General features: G+C 34.2%; 1 protein-coding gene across 1 annotated transcript; it reads left to right on the top strand.

Moving 5' to 3' along the window:
• The first annotated feature begins 392 nt into the window (after nucleotides 1-392).
• LOC137404842 (uncharacterized) lies at nucleotides 393-23,512 on the top strand. Its single transcript, XM_068091070.1, has 12 exons — nucleotides 393-414; nucleotides 5,410-5,585; nucleotides 6,969-7,143; nucleotides 7,248-7,413; nucleotides 12,965-13,187; nucleotides 14,147-14,324; nucleotides 15,329-15,469; nucleotides 16,031-16,198; nucleotides 17,178-17,327; nucleotides 20,346-20,522; nucleotides 22,125-22,324; nucleotides 23,121-23,512. The coding sequence occupies exons 2-12, from the start codon at nucleotides 5,464-5,466 to the stop codon at nucleotides 23,293-23,295; spliced, it is 1,875 nt and encodes a 624-aa protein (XP_067947171.1). The 5' UTR covers nucleotides 393-414; nucleotides 5,410-5,463; the 3' UTR covers nucleotides 23,296-23,512.
• The last annotated feature ends 57 nt before the right edge of the window (nucleotides 23,513-23,569 follow it).

Raw genomic sequence — 23,569 nt, 5'->3', positions numbered from 1 at the left:
TGTAAATGTAATTGTTGTATTTACTAGATATCTCAAAAAACTGCAAATAAACTTTAATAGAATACATTTTTATTAACTATTAGCTAAAATTTCAAATTCTATCATCAATATATTTCTTCAATTTCCAGCGTAAAGTAAAATCAACAATGCGAACATGCAACAGACCGTCTATTTGCTTTGCAAGCTGGCTGCTGTCACTTTAGTGATACACTTTGACACATTACCCGTTATCTGCGCCTCATAAAGTTTTCCTTAAAAAGAAAGTCTGCGATCACACAGGATATCAGTAGAACTTCATAGCATTGTTTGTTCTATGATAAGGGCAGCTGGGCTAATGCCCGAGTAAAACTGATAATCACTCTTTCTATTCATCGCTGGCTCCTCGAGTCTTTCAAGTGCAGCAACAATACAATGGTAAGTGACAAGAATATATCTATCTTTTCTAGATGTATTTGACTCTTTCAAGTGCATCAACAATACAATGGTAAGTGACAGGAATAGATCTTTCTTTTCTAGATGTATTCGAGTCTTTCAAGTGCATCAACAACATTGTGGTAAGTGACAAGAATAGATCTATCTTTTCTAGATGTATTCGAGTCTTTCAAGTGCATCAACAACATAGTGGTAAGTGACAGGAATAGATCTATCTTTTCTAGATGTATTCGAGCCTTTCAAGTGTATCAAAAACATAGTGGTAAGTGACAGGAATAGATCTATCTTTTCTAGATGTATTCGAGTCCTTCAATTGCATTAACAACATAGTGGTAAGTGACAGGAATAGATCTATCTTTTCTAGATGTATTCGAGCCTTTCAAGTGTATCAAAAACATAGTGGTAAGTGACAGGAATATATCTTTCTTTTCTAGATGTATTCGAGTCCTTCAATTGCATTAACAACATAGTGGTTAGTGACAGGAATAGATCTATCTTTTTTAGATGTGTTCGAGTCTTTCAAGTGCATCAACAACATAGTGGTAAGTGACAGGAATAGGTTTATCTTTTCTAGATGTATTCTTTTTTGGCTAATTTAGAATACTAATTCATAAAGCAGTCAACTTTATGAATTCCTCGGCCAAATCTGTCATAGTTTTATCTCATGGAGACTGCGAAAAAGCTGAAACTGGTAAGTCAAGACGACGCATGTCAAATCAACCACCATTACACATTTTTGAATGATTGTACACATAATTATTACACCTGATAATCTCTCACAGCACACCGACCTGCAGGGTACTAGTATAGATATATAGATAACAAGCAATACCTACTTTGAGAATGTTCTAGAAGCAACTCTAGGCATTTTTAATTGGTTCATTTGACTGTCTAATCACCAAATCTTAACTATCCAAATTAACACTGTCTCTCTTCCTCGTTCAAATTTTTATGAGGTTTTGTTGTTTATTGGAATGTTTCTAATGTGAAGGTCAGGGTGGCGTGCAATATAATATGACTGCCAACACCGGCTTGTCCATAGCAAAACAGTTGAATGGCGAAGCTAATATGAGAGGTGATTGTATTTCATTTAATTTATTTCACAGCTTTACTCGATATCTAATTAGAAATACTTCAGGTAATTATATATAGCACTAGCTGTAAGCTCGACATTCCTTGGAATTTTATTATTTTCGACGCAAAACTCTACAACGCATCGGCAATTGTCCTTAATGCATGCAAAGACACATTTGTGAGCTTTTAATCAGATAGATCGTGGTTCATTTATAGGGAAATACAAGTTGCAAGATTGTCAATTGAGCCTACCGGTGCTTTAAATGGGCCCACTTTTTAACATTAAATAAGCTGTAGGTAGCACATGAATCTCTGGCAGTTTGTTATTATAACTCTTTCCTCACACGAGAATTTTTTAATGTGGCAGATCACTGTTCTGATTATACTAAAGATTATTGCACAATGTTGGAAGGTAACTGATTGGTGCAGGTGATAGAGCGTAAGACTACAGTACGAAGTGATATGAGTTCGAGACCTGCACAATGTAATCTTTTAAGAAGCATGTTGATTACTTCCTAAATTATTTCTACAGTGAGGTGGTTTCAAGCAAGAGTGTAACATCAGAGTTTACTAAATACACTAAACCCTATTTAGGATAACAATACAGATTTTAAAAATTAAACTATGCCTAAAATTCTAATCTATGATTGTCTGTCGGTCTGAGTAATCGCACTTCCACAAAATTCTGTCTGATTTCATCTAAGATTCCCACGCATATGCTCCATGCCTTGCATCAGGTAGTTAATAATATTTTATTTTAAAAACTATTTGGTTCCTAAGAACAATATCTGTTTAGCCACCTGTCGACTATTTGATTGAAAATGAAATAAGTCCCTGGCATCATCAGACTTATTGCTAGTAAGTAATCAATAAAAAGATGCTTGTATTATCACAGCATATTTACATTAAAGTCGAGTGAGCGACAGCGTAGCTAAGGCTATACAGTCAGCTGATAGGATAGGTAGTGATAGAGATATGGCACGAGTCTAACTCAACCTATGTAAACTCTAAATTAATACAACTTATTTTGCTATTTAGTATTTATTGCCTGTTAACTTTGAACAGTATGTATAGTCTGTATACTTCAAGATATTTTTTCTTTGCGTCACTTTCATTCTCCTCTTCATCATAACTATTAAAAAATTTTATGATGAAATGATGTAAAGGTCCTTACTGGTATTTTTGCGTAGTTTCTTGTTTTAATTATGAGAGTAAAATTTATTTCTCATTTTTACTTTTCTTGTTGTATTATTTCCACAATTACACCAATAGCTTTTAGCTCCAAGTTTGCTTTAAGAATACTTTTGACTGTAGAACAAAGATTGCTGTTCAGTTTTGATCTGGGCATCAATAAAGTTGGCATGTCTCGTCAGCGTTCAGAAATCATTCACAATAACACAATATCTACCAATTGTACTAGTTTTTTTTAGATTCCATAACTTTAAAAGCCATGTATGAAACACTGTTTAATCGTATCCAGACACTAATCCCTAAAAACTATGTAAAAAACACCTTAGATATATGTTTTTAAAACTGTGATGTTTTGATCAACTTTAGAAGTACATTGATAAAAGTTTTTTCGCCAAATGAAATATTTTGCTCAAACTTTAATATGTCTCATATTAAACATATATGCTGAAGTATTTAGTAACTAAATGTAACAAGGAATAACAACTTTTTATGCCAAGAAAACCACGAGTGATACATGTGTGCACAACATGCTATCATCATTTGCGAAACTCTCTTGTGACAGTTAGATATGTTATAATAAAAAGGTGATCAATAGAAACTTGCTTTTCTAATCAAAGAACATGGTTTTGAACAATACATGTATTCAGGGAGATCAAATTTACTAAAATACTTTGCTGATTGCTTTCTTAGAGGAAGGGAGTTCTTTGAGTGCAGTTGACAAGATTTGTGAGCCAAGGCAACTTTAGAAAATGATTAGTAGGTGTCGTGTGTGGCAGACGCCGAGCCACAAACCTTTTTCTGACATCAAATCTCTATATATCCGCATATAATTACTCTTATATATTTTGCATATTGTGCCTGTCTTTATATCGCTAATGCTTTCTAACGTTTATAGTTGGGCAGTAACTAAGCCAACATGGTAGCGATCCTATTAATAGTTTTTCTTATATGGTTTCTTACCAGTTCCATTATAATGGAACTGGTTCCATGATAAACGAAAAAAAAAAATATATATATATAAATATGGAGCACTTTCGTTAGGAGAGGAGTCATTGTTCCTCGACTAGTGGGAATTCCAACGAGTAAAACGAACTATTCTCACTTCTTTCGCATTTTATGCAGCAATTCTTGCACTCTAGAACTAAGAACTCTTAAAACTATGTTAAATGTAAATCTTGTGAAAGTCAGCGCTGACTAGCCGCTTGCAAGTGGGTTCTGCGTACAATTTGTTTTACACCGAATAAGTAATAGCGCTTATACACAACTATAATTTTTACAAGCAAGGCGTCTGCTGAATAATGGCTCTTTATTTACACAAGCTCTATAAGCATGAAAAGATAGAACAATTGAATACAATTCACTACAATCAAGCGTAATGCTGAAATGAGTTACAAATAATAAATACTCAAACAGTACACTTGTAAATGTAAGAATGTTAAGATATATATGTATACACAAAGCTGCACAAAGGTAGGTTAATGTCACCACTCTGTTCCTAATGGTGATTAGCAATGTAATTTTCAGTCACATAGTTGTGGGCTTTGTAGCTCGTAGTTGTGGGCTTTGTAGCTCGTAGTTCCTTGCTCTGTGCTCTTTGTTCTCCCTCTTACTAGGGTTTCTTCTCTAGTTGCACTTTCTTAGCCCTCTTGTTGAACACCGGCTTACAGCTACTGATATACGTAGTTATGTGATAGTCCATTAGATTTTCATGAAAGCTGGCTTGCGTATTACTACGCTAATCCCAGAATAGCTTGATGCATATGGCTATCAGAAATAGCTGAGTTTAGCAAATTCATAACAATATATATAGAGAGCGCTCTTGCAAGAGAGTAGGCGTAGCTCTGCGACTAGTGGGAATCCTTTCGAATCATTTCTCTTGCATTTGATGCTGCAATTTTTAAACTTTAGATTGCCCCTGTGTAAAGGCAGGATCATTTACATAGTTTTCATATTCTCACAACAGATGTCATGTCTTAAATTCTACATTGCTATGAACTGCTTTTAAAAACTCTTAAAAGATGCTAGTTTTAATAGACTGCATAGATTTTAAATGCAAACTGCATTTTTTGCCTGAACTTCTATGCTGCAATCACCTTTCTTAATGATTTTGATTCAAACATAACCTTACATAAACTTGTACTAGATTTTATTAGAAAGTATTGGTATTATTTAGCATTTGCAAGCGCTTTTGGTGTTTGAGGTGATTTCATTGTCAGGATGTTTCAAGATGTGTTGCAGACAAACTTGATCGTGCTTAAAACACACAGATCAAGCGAAATTGTGATTATGATGTCTATAGTTGCAAAGAGGCCGGCAGAATAGAGATGTTTAACGCCTCAAATTAAACGCAATAGCCGGTATCAACTGCCGCAATGATAACAGCTAGTGACGTAATTCTGGCACATACATTTCTTTTGAGCATTTTAACCATGATCAAATTATGTTAATTTTAATCTAGAAACATCCTGGCAGTCAGATCACCTTAAACATCAAAAACAATCACAAATTATAGAAAAATACTGATACTTTTTGGATAAAATCTACTAAAATTTTTGCATGTTTAATGAATAGGTGAACTCCTTTTAAAACATTACAAAATAGCAAAAGAATATCTTATTTATGTCTATTAAAATTCTCTGTTGCGGTACTTGTAAACTAGTTCCTTTTTACGAGGATATAATCTCTGACAGCTGTGCTGTTGCTATTTTGTAGAACACCTTATTTGAATTGATGTAGACATTCAGGAAGACTCGCAGTGGCAACGTCATGCGGTGCAAACAGAGAGTGGTGATAATTATATTTGCAATTGTTGTTATGGCGGTCTGTTGGGCAATTAATATTTACACAAGTGTCACGATTCAAACACTGACACCGACACATCAGAGCAGGTGAGTTTCTTGGCTATTATCGAATGTGCCTAAGAGAAGCAATATGGGTGGTCTATGAATATTCAAGCATGAAGTAACTTTACTGCCTAAAAAGCACAAAAAAAGCAAAGTTTACGGTAAACAATTTATACAGTATGTATAAGTTTTTATTGGCACTAATAAAAAATGTTTTTATTAGTACAAAAGAAACTAAAAAGATGGAATTCAGGACTTATTGAGTGAGTTGAACAAATGTGTTTTGAAAGCTAGTAATGTAATAGTATCACATTAGTATTACAGCATTATAGGGTGTTCCTCCTACAATGAATTCTCCCACTTTTCTGTGAAAGAGTTCGTTCCTACATATGTTTGTGTGGCAGCCATTATTTTTAAGTTTCTGGTATCGAAAGGGGCAAGTGGTTCAGCTATTTAGACACGCGATTTGAAAAAATTATCTCTCACAACTAAATAACTGAAGCTTGTATCTCTTCTACAACTGGTTCTGAAAACAGTCTTGGTGCTGGGAGATTTCCACTCAGAATCCAGTTTTATCAGCTCGTTCTGCAGTGTAACGTAAATAACTAGATTAACTGCATACTTCAAAAGCAAACATGGCTGACTAAAGAACCTGCCGAAGCGTGTCTTGATCCTACAACACCAATTTAGTTGTTGTGACCGCCCTGCATCACAACCTGCATCACAATCCTATTCTAGCTTTTCTAGCAGTCGTGACTGCAGATAAGTTATCCCTGAACTGAACTGTCAAAGCTGGTTTCTAACAAAATCAATTATTCCAATTAATTGATTAGTTATTGATTGATTTCAATTAACCGATTAGTTATTGATTGATTTCCATTAAATGATTAGGTATTGATTGATTTCATTAATTGAATAATGGATTACAATTAATTGATTAATTGATTTCAATTAATTGGTTTCGATTATTTGGTTAATTGATTTCAATTCATCGATTAATTGATTTAAATTAGTTGATTAATGACATGACATCATGACATCCCATGGGGAGGCTTTAACTACTGACCTGTCCCTTGGTAGTCCAAAGCACTAACCAATACATGATGGCTGCTCTCTAACAACTGTATCCAAACAGCTCAAACTGTACTTATAGAATTAAACAAAACAAAAAGCAGGACAATGTTTGAGTTTTCTCTTTTACTCTGAAAGGTCAGTAAATAACTTACCAAAGAGAGAACACCAGCTACTATTAATTCTCATCTAAAAATAATATTTCAATTGGTTTTTAGTTTTATGAATTTAAAATTTGCAATAAACAGTAAACTCTAAACAATTTTGGCACAGTTAACAAAATATTTCACACGTGTATGTGTTGCAAAAGAATGGTTAAATTTTAACATTTATTCTCAAAAGTATTTTATATTTTAGACATGAACCACTGCGTATCCTACCTCAAGATCAAGAAAAGAAAAATATCAGTGCATCAAACTCCATACAACATTTTTCTGAAAACATTTTTAAGGTCATCTCTCAACTTTCTAAATTACAGAAAGAAGTCACATCACCATTCTTGAGACAAAATCTGCAACAGCCTATTGCTGAGGTGAGTCACACAGGAAGTATGAGTAGGGAATAAACTTTCTGTGCTATTGTAAAAAGCTTTCAATATTTGGAGACCTTAGCTTACGCTTTAACTAATTTTTACAGCTAAAAAAATTGTTGGATAATATCTCTACCTCTACCAACATTGCAACTCAAAAGGATAGCCCAGAATCCAAACAGAGTAATGCCGCAAGTATGGAAGGATCAGATGTATGCCCTGAAAAGTTTAGCAGTAAGGATTTATCTGGAGGCTACCCATTCTTCTACAAAGGTATTTGCTTCAGAATTTAAAATTGAAAAAGATGAATTAATTTTTGAAATACGTAACATTTTATTTATTATTTTTTTATTCAATTTAGATAAACAAACTTTCAAAAACTGACAAAATAGGCTATAAAATTATAGGTATGAATATTTCTTTACATTTTTTTTTCAATGAATCCACTTTTTAAATAAAAATATTCAATTTATCTTAGAATTTTACTCAGAACAGTTAAAAAAACAGAAATGACCTGTTCATAGTTGTCATGAAGCTCATAGTTTGAGACTTTTATTGGTCTGTGGCATGGCATGACCATCAGCAAGCATGTACTTGCAATTGCCAATAAAATGCTTTGAATCAAATTTGCCTTAAATTTGTCTGGGATTGGTAGGTTAGAAATGCCTAATGTTTATTTATATTGTACCTACAATCTTTATTATAATAATAGTCGTCTGTCTGTCTGTCTGTTTGTCTGAGACCACGGTTTGAAGTTGTAAAAAAAGATTCCACCATTTAGGATTTGAACTCACAGCATTCAGTTTAGCAACCTGGCTCAGTAACACCTGCACCAGTCAGCTACATCAAAATTTTCTGAAAATTTGTGCGGATAGGTTTTCTCTGTGCTTTATTGGCATGCCTGGCGATCTCTCACAGTACATTAAACTGCCTAGGTACTAGTATGTATAGAATCTATATATATATATATATATATATATATTGTCTAAAATTTGTCCCTTATTCTTTCTGGACTATTATGTAACTATGAGTATTAATGTACGGTACCCCTAAATACATGAAAGTCTTGTTTGTGTTTAAATAGCCTGAGAGATGGTAAAAACTTGTTTAGTTCTGTCGGTATTCGTTCAAGTGGCAGCAGCTAGAATAAAAATCTACTGATGCATAAAATGAAGCTATTGATCAACTTTGTAAACAATCTTTATCAATAATTTTCGCTTTGCCATTGTGTGTGTAAAGGGTATACGTTTTCACATTTCTTAGGCCAATTTTGTCCAAAAACTTCACATGCATATGCTTTGTTCCTTCTACCAAGTTGCCAAAATTATTTTCAAAAACTTTTATCTGGTTTCTTGAACTCAGCCTTTGATTAGAACATCCGTTTGATTAGAAACTCAAAAATGCATCTTCACATGCATTGAGGACATCTGCCCACATTGAGGACATTTGCCCACGTTGAACATGTCTGTGAATTGTTGCCATGAAAGCAGTGCAGCAATTTGCATTGAAAACCTACACATGTGCTGTAGGCTATCTGATAGAAATTTGGTAAAATATGGGGCAATACTGTGCTTAATGCTAGTACAATCTACATATTTCTCAAAGTTTGTGTGTCTGTCCTTCGGTATGTCCGGCTATAGCTAATAAAATCTTAGAGTGATGAATCTGTATCACAGAAGAATTGATCTTGGAACCTCCTGGTTGTCAGTCCAACCCCTTACCAATTAAGCCACCCGAGCTTGATGTATTCATTTGGCAATATCTGTCGTTATATGGGTGAAAATACACCACCGCTCTCTGTTACGGCCTAACGTCATGGCGCAACGCCATAGAAAGCGGTAGCGTAATTTTATTGTACTCAATCGCGAGAGCAAGTTAGCAATTTTACTGAAATTAGACATTGGCAATGTGCCAGGCTAATAGCAAGTGGCAGGCAATAAAATTACCGCTCATTGTTTATAAACTGATCTTCAATACCCGTGCAACGCCGGGCATTCCGCTAGTATAATCATATAAAATAATGATATATGTACTTAATATAAATATGTGTGGCCAAAAAGTAATGAAGCTAGTATGAAATTCACTTGAGCTTTAAGACTGAACATGATAACAATCAAAACCTTTCTATAGAACTCTTAATTATATTTGACAATTTAATTGTATCTGAGACTTGACCTTATGACCTTAGAGACAACTAACATCCCAGCGCAACATCATTTAGCGACCAAATGATAGGCTTTCCATTGACAGTCAAACCTCTAAATACAAAGCTCATTTGTCCTGATATCCACCTGTTATGTTAAACTCAGCACGTTGTCTCCTATAAGAATATACTGTAATTCATTCAGTCCAATTCGCAGACCAGTAACCTGTGGCAACTGATACAAATACTGTAAGTAATTATGCATAGCAAAAATGTTAATATAAATTAAAATATTATGTACAAAAAGTTAATACATTATATTACTATTAAAAAAACAATAATGTGAAAAATACGTTGTATGAAATGACTAAATTAACAAATATCAAGATAAATGAGTTTTTAACATGACTTAGCCTTAGAGACAGGCAAATGGAAATGGGAGAGAGAGAGACTATCAGAGAAACTATGTGAATATTAAACTATCATTGCCTATTTATTTTATTATATTTATATTTGTTGCTTAGTCTTTTTATCTTTAGCCTTTGTACCTTGACTCTCTTCAGACTTTTTCGTCTCACAACTTTTGAGAATCTTTGAACTTAGAACCCTAGAGATTACTTTGAAGATGAAATCAAGTATTTGCTAGAATGTTACATCATAGGCTGGAATGTTTGTATGTTAGTGCAATCATAAGTAGAAGTCCGCTATACTCTCCTTCCCATCCAGATAGCCGGCAGCATGGAAACTGTAATCTATAGAGAGAGGAGTTAATCCGGTTGTTAGATACACATGAGACAATCTTTAATATAAAGAGAAAGGAGTTTGGAAGCACAACTAATGATAAGCAATCAATCGTAATTACATTCTGTATATCGGTGAACTGCGTGTAACTCTTTGGTTATCACAGATAAACCCGTTTGATAGCGCCCGAGTTAATTGCGTTAGGAACCTATGATAATTTGAGTGTCCTTGAAGTTCTTCATTTTTAGGTACAGCGCTGATCTTTGATATAATAAAGGCCATGCCCGTCTGTCTGAACCTATGCTTAGTAGTTAAGAAAAAATATGGCACTGCATGGGATTCAAACCGGCAACAATCGGTTTCACTGCCTAGCACACTACGACTTGTGCCAATCATTCGCCTTCCGTGCTTTAGAATAATTGTGCATATACTAATTCTCTGTGAGTTATTGGCGGACCTGACTATTTCTAACTGCGCACTTGAATGTCATGGTATTAGCCTGTTTAAAGCTACATTTGGATGTTAATAAAAAAAATAGCAGCAAACAAGATTTGAACTCGCTGCAGATGGCTCGATAGACCAACACTCAGACACCTGCACCGATCAACTGCCTTACAGCATCTCTGAATAATTGTGGTGATAGTTATTACACCTGATGACCTCTCACGGTCCACTGGAGTTCAAGGGTACTAGTACAGATACATAAACAGCAAAACTACTTTTGGAACATTCTAGAATTAACTCAATGCATTTTCAATTTGCCCACTTGATTGCCCAACTACCAAATCTTGAAGGATTACTAAACCCTAACGTGACTGTCCAAATTACCTGACACTATCTCTCTTGTTTATTATTCAACTGAGTGTGAAGTCGGGCGGATTGCCTACAAAATGCTTTGAATTTGCTTGATTTTCATTCAAAGCTAGAAAAATTCTGACTCCTTCAAGACTAGGTACCCAAACCATCCTAATTGTTAAATTAGTCTTATGTTTGGTTTTATATCGGCTCTGACGGTTGACTTTGGTCAGATGCCATGATTGGTTGTGGTATCGGAAACATAAACTCGTATTTGCCAACTTTTTAGCTAGTCTGTACTTTTATGAAATACTAAACAAAAGATACATGGTTGGTTTTATATTTTCATGAACCATAATTATTTTAATAAAACAAAAACTTCAACATCTTTCTTGTTTTACTTGTGCCAGTTTTAGTTTTAAAACAAAAACAAGAGTTAATTAGAAACTGCAATGATTATAGCAAAATAGTACTTCTAATTATCTGCGCACATTTTTAGTAATCAACTATATTGACTTTGATTTCAAGGGGGAGCACAACTTCAAAGTATTAAGACACCATCTCTGAAAAACATTTTGTCTAAGAAATTATAGTTTTAAGCACTGTTTCAAATATTGAAAAATGTCTGCTAAAAAATGAAATACCGGAACAAGGTGGAGATAAATCCAACTGAATAGTCGGCCTAAGTATAAATACATTTAACGTGGTCAAGTTATTATTTAGAAGACAAGGTGCAGCATTTTATCACTCGTGTTTTAATAAATAATAAAGCAAATAGTATATGAGTGTTTGTTGCAAACCATTGTTTTAACACTCTCTCTTTCCTTGACTTATGTCCTCCTGTGCGTGTTTTACAAAACTTTAATCATTATGTTGGCTTATACCATCTTTAGTGGTTGCTATGTGTTATTCAAACAACGTCAAAAACTGAACGCAACTGTGTGGCAGCTGCCTTCTTTTAATAGTACTTAAAAGGAAGTGTTTTAGAACATTATGAGTCATAAACCACTATGTAATTATTAAGCTTATATTTACAAATAGTTATTATGAAAAAAACACGCTGATTATGCAATACTGCATTCTATTTACTCACTAGAGGAATGCCCTGCATTGCACGGGTATTAAAAACAGCTTTAAACAGTGGCTGGTGAAACAGTTGCCTGCCACTTGCCATTATTCTGGCACATTGCCAATGACTTATTTGAGTAGGTAGTATTGCTAAACTTACTAATAAGAGGCGTGAGGGCAAGCTTTAGTGACGTTGCGACGTATCGCAGTCGATATGCAGATTTTAACCCAGAAACCATTTATATCACCTAATGAATCCATTGCATCTTGCTTAGCTCAGTGGGTTAGTTTATTGTCTGGTGAATGGGAGGTTCCGATATCAAATCCAGCACCAAGCGGATCTTTAGCCTTTAGCTGGGCCGGCAGACTTTGAGATGTATATATAGATTATTGGGAAAGTCTGTGTGAATAAACCATCAAAGATCTAGTATGTTGTGTGTTGAGCTTACTGCAAGAAAAGGCTGTGGGTGTTTTTAAGAGCATCGGTGCCTAAACATTGTCTCTGTGATCTTGGCTAGACATGCCTGAGTATTGCTAAGGGAACCTCAATGACTGGAGATATATCCAGTTGCAGAGTGTAATTTAATGTTGGGTGTCATTTTTGTTGTTATACTGTGTTATAGGTATGAATTGCTAAATTTGCAGAGAGCTCAGCATGTCAGTCTGGTGATAGGAACAATTACATTCTATTAAACACATAGCAGCACTTATATATCGATGGTGGTATAACAGGAAGTATTTATAAATAGTAAAGTGACATCATCAAGTAGTGAACAATGAATCATTTGCATAGGGAGGGTATGCTGACAAGATGAATAAACAGCACATAAAATGATTTAGTGTTATTGACTAATCTACACCTATCACCACCAGTGGCCTTTTGTGGGAATCGAACCCGCAACCTATCATTTGCAGGTCAGGGGTTCTAGACCACTAGGCCATGGCTGCACAATTCTAGAGAAGTAACTAAGGAACAGAGAGAATAAGCTATTGTACTACGTATACAATGTCATCATGTAGATGTTTAACAGTTTTAACGGAAAAGTCAAGGACATAATCCAACACCTTTTATTGCAGGCTTCGATATGCAGAACTGTACAAATGTACCAGCCTTCACCACCTTACTCACGATAGTACTAAACGCTGTTAAGACAGGAAACGCTGTAGTAGAAGCCATCTTGCCACAGATTCACAAACACTATCCTAACATTCCTATACTGTTGGCAGTTGATTCTCAAAGTTATAACAAACTCAATATAAAAATATCTCCAAATGTACAGATTTTTAGCTATAAAGACAGGTAAGTATTGACTATATATAATAAACACATAAGCAAAAATTTTTAGCTATGGGTGGTGCTACGAAAAATAAGTTGAAATCCTTAAAGTATTTTTCCAATTGCACACAAAAAAATGTAACAAGCAAGTTCGTCATGCAACTAACCAACTTTTGAACTTGAAACTTTGTCAGCAAAAACTTCAGTTACTAAAATATTTTTGCTGAATGGTTTTGTTGCTTACCTCCAATTTAATGTTTTAGAAAAAATAGCTTTGAGAATAATAATGCTTGTGTAAATTAAACACTGCCAAACAAAAATCTATCAAGTAATAAAAGGCTGCAATAATTTTGTAACTTTTAAAAACCTTTCATTTTCAAAAAATGTGCGTTAATTTTGCGTCATCCAAAACTTTAGCGGTTACAATGCCAGTGTAACAACACTTCTACTTTTACAACTTTCTTGACTTAAAGAAAAAACAAAGTTTTTCGTGAAAACGATTTTCAAAGGTTCAGCTCAGCTGTCACGATTTTATCAAACGTTTATCAAACGATGAAATGATCACCAATTTGTGACATACAGTGTAGTTGTTGGCTGTAGTCTACATTTACAATGAAATACTGAGGTAATTCAATTAAGCCTTATGAATGTGGAAGCAACTTACCAGTGAAAAGCATTTCACCAAACAAGCGATACGTTTGCGATTTCCTCTACTTTGCCGAAGACGTCCTCTACAACCAAAAACCTAAACAATTTTATTGGTAGCATTTTTAAAAACTAGATACACCTATTTTTAGTTCAATCATATGACTTCTTTGCTACTGTTTTCTACACACCTTCAAATTTTCTAACGACAGATGTTCCATTTTATTATCTTTCAAGTTTTAATTGACCAATCTAGCTTTTGCTTTACGCAATGTTTCACTTTATTGATCAACAGAGCTGTTAGTTTAATATACTGTTGTCATATGCTCGCATTCTAGTGAACCTGACACCGATGTTTGGAACGATTTGATTGGCCATGTAAAAACTCGATATAGTCTGCTGGCAAGGAATCTCGTTCATTTTTCATGGCATAGTCGTCTTGAAAGACTAGTGAGAGAGATTACAAATCTACAAGCGACAGCTGTCGCTGGGTCATACCGCTACATGGATGGCCAGGTAATATAGTTTTAAAAGTAATTTTTAAAATTGCGGTTTTACTTTATAACTAGGTGAATCCCGGGTATTAAAAAATAGCTTATAAACAGTTGCAGGTAATGTAATTGACAATGGCTAATTTGAGTAAGCCAGTATCTGTATTGCTGAACTTCTAATAAGAGCTGTGAGAGCAAGCTTTAGTGACGTTGCGTGTAACACAACATTGTTATGCGCATTTTAACTGACGTTTTGACTATCTGCCCAATGAAACCTTTCTATCCAGTTTAGCTTAATGGGTTAGATTGTTTTTTTGTAAACTGGTGGTTTGAAGTTCTAATCCAGTGTGATGCGGATTTTTTGTCATTAGATTTTAACTGCTATTGCTGGACATACGCACAACACACAGACTTTGAGATTTATACAGATTACAGCTACTTAGAAAATTATTTGGTAAAATTAAACATTTTCTAATGCATAACTTATTTGTTATTCAGAAAATATCATAAATGGCAAGATGGGTAGCTTGAAGGAAAACATGAAAACATTAATAAACAACTGAAAAGAGAGAAAATGAAACAGCGAAAAAAAAATTTAAGTCATAAAATGTGAATGAATCAATTAAAACAAAGTGAAAAAGAAGCATATACCGTAAATATACCGTATAAGAAGTATATACCGTAAATATCGTAACCATATATATAGGTAAATGAAAAAATGAATTATTAACAAATATAAGTTAATTTTGTTCAAATTTGTTTGCAAAAAAGTAAGCTAATTGAATAGTTAACAGAGGGATTGCTAGGCAAAATATTAAATGTACTATACAATGGCCAATGTTTAATGAAAATCTGCTTTTTTTGCAGCTTCTGATATAAAAAAAACTTGTTATTTTTTGACAGTATCCATTTGTTTGACTTCTGCATAATATATCATAACACTATATTTATTGACTCCTCCTAATTCAAATATTAAGCTGATTGTTTTACAGCAAATTCTGTTTCTCACACTGCCGCCTCTTTTTTTAGTGGAACTATGGGTGCCAACAAACAATGCTTCGTAACTATACTCTTGTATATAAGAAAGGCTATGATTGGTCAAGGCATGAATGTATGGTTTGTGACAGTGTTCAAGGACCATTTGTAGCGCTGACCTCCACTCTGACACAGGTTAGTGAAATTGTTAATAGTTGCCTTACGACAGCCAATGAACCATCATGGCTGCCTTCAATATATAAGCACCACATATAGATTAAAAAATGACTTTTTCTCTTTAAATAAACACTGATGATTGACTACTAACTATTCTAAGCATTCTGCCTTGCAATATCTGTTGCGTGGCATCACAAAATTTGCTAACAACCAAATGAAAAGACAACTCCTTACTATAATCCTCTGACTTGATACACAAATAAAAAATCAAAAAATTGTATGATTTTTGTTCAAACTTGTATTTGTTTTTGCAGCCAATAATCTGTTAGCTAAATGTGCTATAGAAGCAATAGGCATACTTGCCAATGTCATTGACAGTAATGGCACAGCAACTGTTGTTATGGATACTGGTAGCATGGCTACTGTTGCTATGGGTACTATTGTCATAGCTACTTTTATTATGAATGCTGATAGCATACTTCTTGTTGCTATGAACCATAGCTATTGTTTCCATAGATATGAACATTTTGACAAAGATATCATTTAGGATACAGGCTCTACATATGTTGTAAATTGCAGCATCGCCTTCCCGCTAAGATGTCTAGTGTCAGTGGTTTCGAGGTCTGGTTTCAGGAGGCTAAGGCTCACAACCAGCTAGTAGTTTCATGTCCTGACTCCATGTTTTTTGTCAGTCAGGAAAATTATGACAAGAAAGAATCTTGGTTGGACCTTGCTAAGTACTACCAGGTAATAAATATACAAAGTGTTACAGTAAACTTGTGTAAACAATTGCGACTGTGGAGTCGAGATCTGTCCAAGTTGTTACAAAATACACTTTTGATTGCGGTTTACCACAGTTAATTTGACTTAAATTGAACAAAATTTTTGTTCCATTAGCCAAAAATAAATAATTGAAGTAACAAGCCATTTTGTATCAGAAAAAATTAACGTTGGTCAGACATATTTTACTTATGAACTTTTGTTAAGTGAGAGGACAACTCCGCTTTCTTGATATTCTGTATTTTGCTCTTCAAAGAGCTCATTTGATTTATGACATAGGAAGGTTGCAAAATGCTTTGAGCGACTTTTAATCAGAAACTTATCCGATAACATTCTTGGAAATTTAAAAGTTAATATGTATATAAAAATACGAAACAAATGCTAGTATACTCCTTAGTGAGCTATTTTAGTGACCCATTTAGAGCAAATCATTACGAAAGAGACAACTTCAACTTGCTTGCATTATCGTCATTCAATGTTTGTATTTTTGTACTAGTTTAGTTTGAGCTGTTTTGATACATCTGATTTCAAAACTGCAAAGTACGTTTAAAGCAATATATTTAATTCCAGCCGAAGTTTGCTTGTTTTTAAAGATAAGATCATAACACTCCCACATGCTCCTGCTTGTCACATAAGCAAAGCTTTTGATGTTTATCAAATGAAATGATCTAGTGCAAAGCAGATCATAGCAAGGACAACATTTTAAAAGTTACTTTTATTGTTAACATAAATTTTCAATTAAATATAATAAATTGTCTAAAAATACCTATTAAAGCATTTAAAACTGTGCTATATAAACACAAAAAGTAGTTGTAAAATTCTTTGAAATAATATTAAAAATGTGTAGCAAGCCTCTTGCCTCTATTTACAATAAATGATGAATCTATTCAGCCGAGTGCAAAAAAACCTATATGTGCTTCCTTTATGATAGCTTGACCTTTTGCAGGTAGAGTTGATAAGAACTCCAGCTACTGAGCTAAGGTTCGATTGCACTGAGGCTAATGCAGGCTGTGCTTTTAGCAAAGGTGAAGCCTTGAGTCACTGCTGCCTGAATGAACTGAGTCAAATGGTGAAAACCTTCTTCCATCTATGCAAGGTCGGAGGCAACACTTTCTGATATTAGTATAACACAACTGCTTAGCAGAAAAGATTAGGTGTGTATGTAGGTGACATGCTGGTTCAACTGTAACTACATGCAGACCCGCCAACCCAAGAGTGGGGCAATGCGTGAGATTTGGTTTTGGGGCAATTGATGTATCAATGATAGTATATATAAAATTGTGGAAATTGGGGCAAAAATCTCACGCATTTCTCACGCATTTTCATTTTTTCTTTGGGGTGATTGCGTGAGTCTCACGCTCAATGCGTGAGAGTTGGCAGGTCTACATGTACTTATGTACTTGAAAACTGATTGTTTTGTAATTTCACTTCAAACCGCCACACTGAAAATACAGCTTAAGGCTGGTTTGCACTATATCGCTGTATGTCAGCGCTTTCCTTCCAGCAATCATCGTCGATTATGTGAACTGTAAAACGATAGCATCGACGAAGCATTGCAGACACGTCGGGAAAGTTTGCAGCCGAGCTTTCAACTCTCCCAGATTTTGCGGAACCCTCCCTGAATTGAGATTACCTTCCCGCAAAAATAAAATCTCCTTGTAAACTCCAAGATTTATGTTTTGCGCTCTAGGATAAAATACTGAGCCATTTATTTATCAGTCGCTATAGCATTAACGCGATGCGTGTAATCTAATGATAACAAAAGACTAGCTGTATCGCCAAAGACACTTTCTTATGGCTTTGTGCATAGAATTATCCATAGATATAGTAAACCCTATATCTATGGGTTTACTATATCTATGGAATTATCGTTCGGTAATTTGATGGCCTCTGAACTAGGCACTCGAACATTTGAGAACATTTGTTTTTTGTAGGCTTGCACGCCACCTAGGTCCAAGCAAAGATTTATATGTATAGCCCTTTGGGTGGGCGCTTCCTATGGCCTTGACATTTTCTTGTTTTTAAATTGCGAGATACGATTCACCATTCAGTCATGTCCAAAAAAGTCAAGTACGCATCAAAATTTAATTCGGAATGGACCAAAATCTACAACTTGAAACATCAAGGAGCAGTAGCTACCTCATCTCAAATCAGTGCGAACTCAAATGTAGATATGATATAGCATCCCTGTCTAATTACCAAATTCATTTACAGTAAACTTTTGAGAGTTTTGTGTGTACGTTATGTTCATCACCATGGATATGACACAATGTATTTTGCAGAACTGAAATGTAGAACAATAAGTTTGTAAAAGTTGCCCGTGATTTGTTTTTATATATTTTTAATTTATAAAATAATTTTAGAGCTGAAATACAATGTTACACTGCTTAAGGTCCCCATTTAAAAACTTTCCAGTTAGCGCGAGGTTTTAGAGGCAAATTTCTCCCTCATTTGCATAGCACCAGGCTGACAACTCGATTTGCAGATGTCAAACTTTCTTGATTTTTGTAAAATTTGCAGCTGTCAAACTTTCCCGAACTTTCGCCCAGCATCAACGATCGCCTTTGCATGTGAACAATTTCGACGATAGTAATTCGCGGATGGCATGATTTATTTATATCAGTTCATGACTGTTGGTGCGGGTCTAGTATTAGATTTTAGTCACACGAAAACAAGTAGTAGTTAAACTACTCCATAAAAGAGTGCTAAGCACAGGATTTGATCTTGTGACATTTAGCATAAGATGCTTACAGCATACCTACTATCCTACTATACTATCTTTACTATAATAAGAGTGATGACCAGAGCAGACCAAAGAATACTTGGCACCAGCTCAGCAATGCCAGGTTCAATTGACAATCTTAGAACTTTTGTATTGAATATAAATGCACTGCCATCTCCTTCATTGGATATTTAAGACTGTCTTTGCATGCATTTCAGACAATTATTATTATTATTATTTTTTCATTTTTATAAATAAACCCATATAAGTGATATCATACGATTTTGATTTAGGATGCTTGTCTTCAATCTGATTTCACTGAAAGATTTGTGTCTTGAAAAATATTACCACTGTGTATGTTGAGGACAAGTCTTTAAACTTAAAATTAGGTGTCAAATTTTCTACCGTATTTGGGATTTTCGCTATAGCAAAAGTCTTTATAGCCTATTTATAGCAAACTTTTTAATGCTTAAAAAATAATTTTAACAGCATGTTTATAGCATAGTATGTTTATATATAGGATATTTCAGCATGTTTATATATAGCACATTCATGGCATTTATATAGAATTTATATAGCATTACATATACCATTCATTGCACTCGATGAATATGTTCATGGATTGTTGTCATGAAAGCAGTAAAGCACTTTTTGTAGAAAATTAAAAAAATCACAAGCATTGCCAAGCCTACCGCTATAGTCTATATAAGTTTTCATTACTTGTTACATTCCAATTGTGAGTGTGTTTACAAATTTGAAGTTTAGGTTATTATTTTAATATCTAATAGAGTGGCTCAAAAGAAATTTCCACCTTTTAATTATTTAGGTGAGTGGCATCAACATTTGGTCACCTCAAAAACTTTGCCAATATAATAAATGCATTTGGTGCATGCTAAAATGTTTTATTAGAGTTGCTGATGGAGTAATTAGCGTATCATATAAAGCCTGCTGAAAGTTGCATGTAGAGGATAACTCCGTATACATAAGATAACTCCCAAGTTTAATGACAGATTTAGGACAAACTGATTACTTATCATATCCATTTTTGGAAATGGCAAATCTGAGAGCACTTTTCATGCGGTAGTCGTATGAACTCTAAGAAAACATAGTTAAAAAATTTTAAAAAGTTGAAAATAATTTGAAATATTGGAAAAAACTGAGTGAAATGCTTGTTTTTCCTGATAACAAAATTTGCTAAAGTTTAGAAGCAAAATTTTATTAAAAATTACAAAGCTATTTTAGACACACCATGACCTGAATTACATCTATAATCATTTTATCAATACTTTATAGTCAATAATTTTAATTTAAAATTGTTTGAAAAAACATAAAAATATTGCTAATAAATTTTATGTCTGAAGTTATGTTAAAACTGAACTTTTCATTTCACAGGAAGCAGGATGTCTCTGTGAGTTGCAAGAAGGTACACTTTTAGGAGCTGTCAAGTTTAACGGAATTCTTCCGTGGGAACGAGATGCTGATGTAACATTTCATTCTTCAAATTTTACTGCTATTGGAAAACTTTCAGAAAAGTTTAGAACAGCAGGCTATTCTCTGTCAACAACTCGTGTAAGGCACTTGCTATTCATATATGATACTACAGTGAGATCGCAACTCCATAACTCCGGAAACAACAACTTTAGTGTAGATGTGGTTCTTGAATGAGATTTAGTTTTATTGTAGTCTTAAGGTCTTCAGTTCAAAACCTATACACATCACATTTTTTTGTTGTTTCAGCTCTTTTTAAAGTCTTTAAATTAAAAGTAGTCTATGGTGAGATCGCAACTCCATACAACAGCTACTTTAATTTAGATGTGGTTTTTGAATGGAATTTAGTTTCATTATAATCTTAAGCTCCTGAGTTCAAAACCTATACACATCACATTTTTGTTGTTGTTTTAGATCTGTTCAATGTTCTTGAATTAAATGAGTAGTTTAGGCGTTGCATAAAAAGGACACACTAAAGAAAACACACCTCTATTTCTAAAGTATTGTTGTGAAGCCGTAACTCCACACAATGAAAACTTCAACGTAGATGTGGGTGTAGAATGAGATTTAGCTGTACTAGATTAGTGTGCATACCATAGTAACTTTAAGCTTCTGAGTTCAAGACTTACAAACATCACATTTTTTGCTGTTTTAGTTGCTTTCAATGTCTTTAAATTAAACAATTGCTTTGTTTTTGTATAGAAGTCAGGCGCTAACTATCAAATACCCCTATCACTAACATACCATTGTGAGATCGCAACTCCATACAATTGCAACATCAGTCAAGTAGGGTAGTACGAGGATTTAAGTTTTCTTTAAATTATAATTTTTTGTCTTTTCAAATTTGCTTATAAAGCTTAATTTTGAAATTCTGAAACATCACATCTGGTGTGGGCTCACAATGTTTTTAATTTCATCTTGTTTGTAAAAAAGCTTGTTTATTATGAGAAAAAGTTTGACTGAATTTTTAAGCTCATTAGATTGAGATCTTTGTACATAGCATATTGCCATCTTCAATTCCCTTTTAAGCATTTTAAATTGCATGATTCCGTCATGATTTGCTTTAAATTAAATGTTTAATACTACATTTCAGTATAGAAGTTAAATAACAAGCACAAAGTGCTCGTATAAGTAGAAAAATTTAGCTGTTTCATGATTTAGGTTATCAATGACCATGTCTTTAAATTTACTATAGAAAAGTTCAAAGAGACAGCCAGCTTCAATAGACACTTTAACAATTATGAGAAGACAACTGCAATCTGATGGTTTTTATCATCAAACAATATTCATCTTAAAATCACTTAAGTTTTATGTTCAGCTTTGTCTTTATGACAGCTCCATATGCGATTTTGTTAGATATTATTTGCTAGAGAGCTGTCATGATTGCCAAACTAATGTCAGCTTACTAAAGCCTCTATCTTGGTGGTCTGGTGATCTTCTCCAGTGAGACGTGCTGCCATGTTTATTTTGGTACTAGAGTTAGCTAGCTTAATAAGTTTCTCTATTACTGCCTTTGGGTCCTGCCCTTCGGTCCTAGTCTTAACATATTTTGCTGTTAGTAAGCATTGATGCCTAGTTGTACCTGTTCCATCTAATGGTTGAGTTGTTGACAATCTAATGTCTGATCCTAGTGTTCATCGTGTACAAATTATAAGATAAAAGGTTTTGTTGTGTTTTTTTTAGGAGCCGTGGTGTTGCGTAGATGGAGTGATGGCAGGTGGTATTTATAATTTGAATAGCCCAAACTGGCATGTAGAGATATATGGTCAGCACCTCATGGACTCTGAGAAGTTACTGCTTGAGCATATTCCTCCAACTCTTGTTGAACTAGATGGGGCATTGGTACCCACCCCAGCTAGCCCTGGACTATTTAGTAGAAACAGGTAAAAATTAGATACTAAACATCACTTTAGTTAAGTTCAGAGTGGCTTCAGCGAATGGTTATAAAGATTTTTACACAAAAATATCTTAAATTCAAAAAATTGGCAATTTTGTGCATAAAACTCATCCAGTTGACTTAGTATAACCAAACTTTTAAACGAAGGTAAGATAGCTACAAAAATGTAAAAGCTTTTTATTAATCATATCATAACATTTTCTTTTAGTTTTCAGTCCTTCCATAAATGTAACCTTACACTCCTTATGTTCTCAGCTTAGACTAGGTAATCAGTCTAGATATACTCTATTAATAACAGTCAGAGACTCAGCATGACCTAGATACTACTGCCTGTTAACTGCTCCTTACTACTTGTTAACGCTATTGACTACTATCAGTTATTACTACGACTATTATAGCAGTCTATTGTTAGTTGTCAACTAACTATAGACTACTACAACTAATGGCTGCTACTAACAATTGACTACTACAACTATTGACTACTACTACTAACAATTGGTTTCTACTAACAATGGACTAGTACTAACAATTGACAACTACAACTATTGACTACTACCAACAATTGACTACCACAACTATTAGGTACTACTAGTAATTGACTACTACTGACCTTGACTCGCTGATTTATGTACTGACTAGTGATAAATGTTGACCACTGCTACTACTGTGACCAACAATTGACTACTGCTAGTACTAAATACTGCTTTTCGACTGAGTAGTACTACTATGAACTATCCCTTCCTACTACTAACTTTTACTAACTACTGTTACAACTCCTGTAGGTACGGCTATGAGATCTACCAACATGCTCAACACTGGATGTCACTTTCACAATCGTCTGGATGGCAATTCTACAGACCAGGAACATTTAGTCCGTGCCGAAGACCTGGTCACCACTCTTGTCTAGACCAGTACTTAGCTGATGGTAACATACAGTTTCAGGGTGCAAATCCATAAACTAGTCATACTGTAAAAATGAACTATTTCATATCATTTTATAGATCTCACTACCTCCTAGTAGATTGTTCTAGAACCAAGTGATCTTATAGCTATAGCAAGATAAGGTGCAGCAGTTACTAGTTACATCTAAAATTGATTAAATGTTTGATCCTCTATACTGTCCTTAGTCTAACCTATTCTAACTTAAATTTCTTAATATTTTTAGAGTTCTAAACCTTTATCCTAAGAGTTTTACATTTTCATACATAAGTTATATATCTGTACATGTATT

This window comes from Watersipora subatra, chromosome 9, assembly GCF_963576615.1.
Source record: "Watersipora subatra chromosome 9, tzWatSuba1.1, whole genome shotgun sequence".
Taxonomy (NCBI): Eukaryota; Metazoa; Bryozoa; class Gymnolaemata; order Cheilostomatida; family Watersiporidae; genus Watersipora; species Watersipora subatra.
This window is presented reverse-complemented; position numbering and strand designations above follow the sequence as displayed.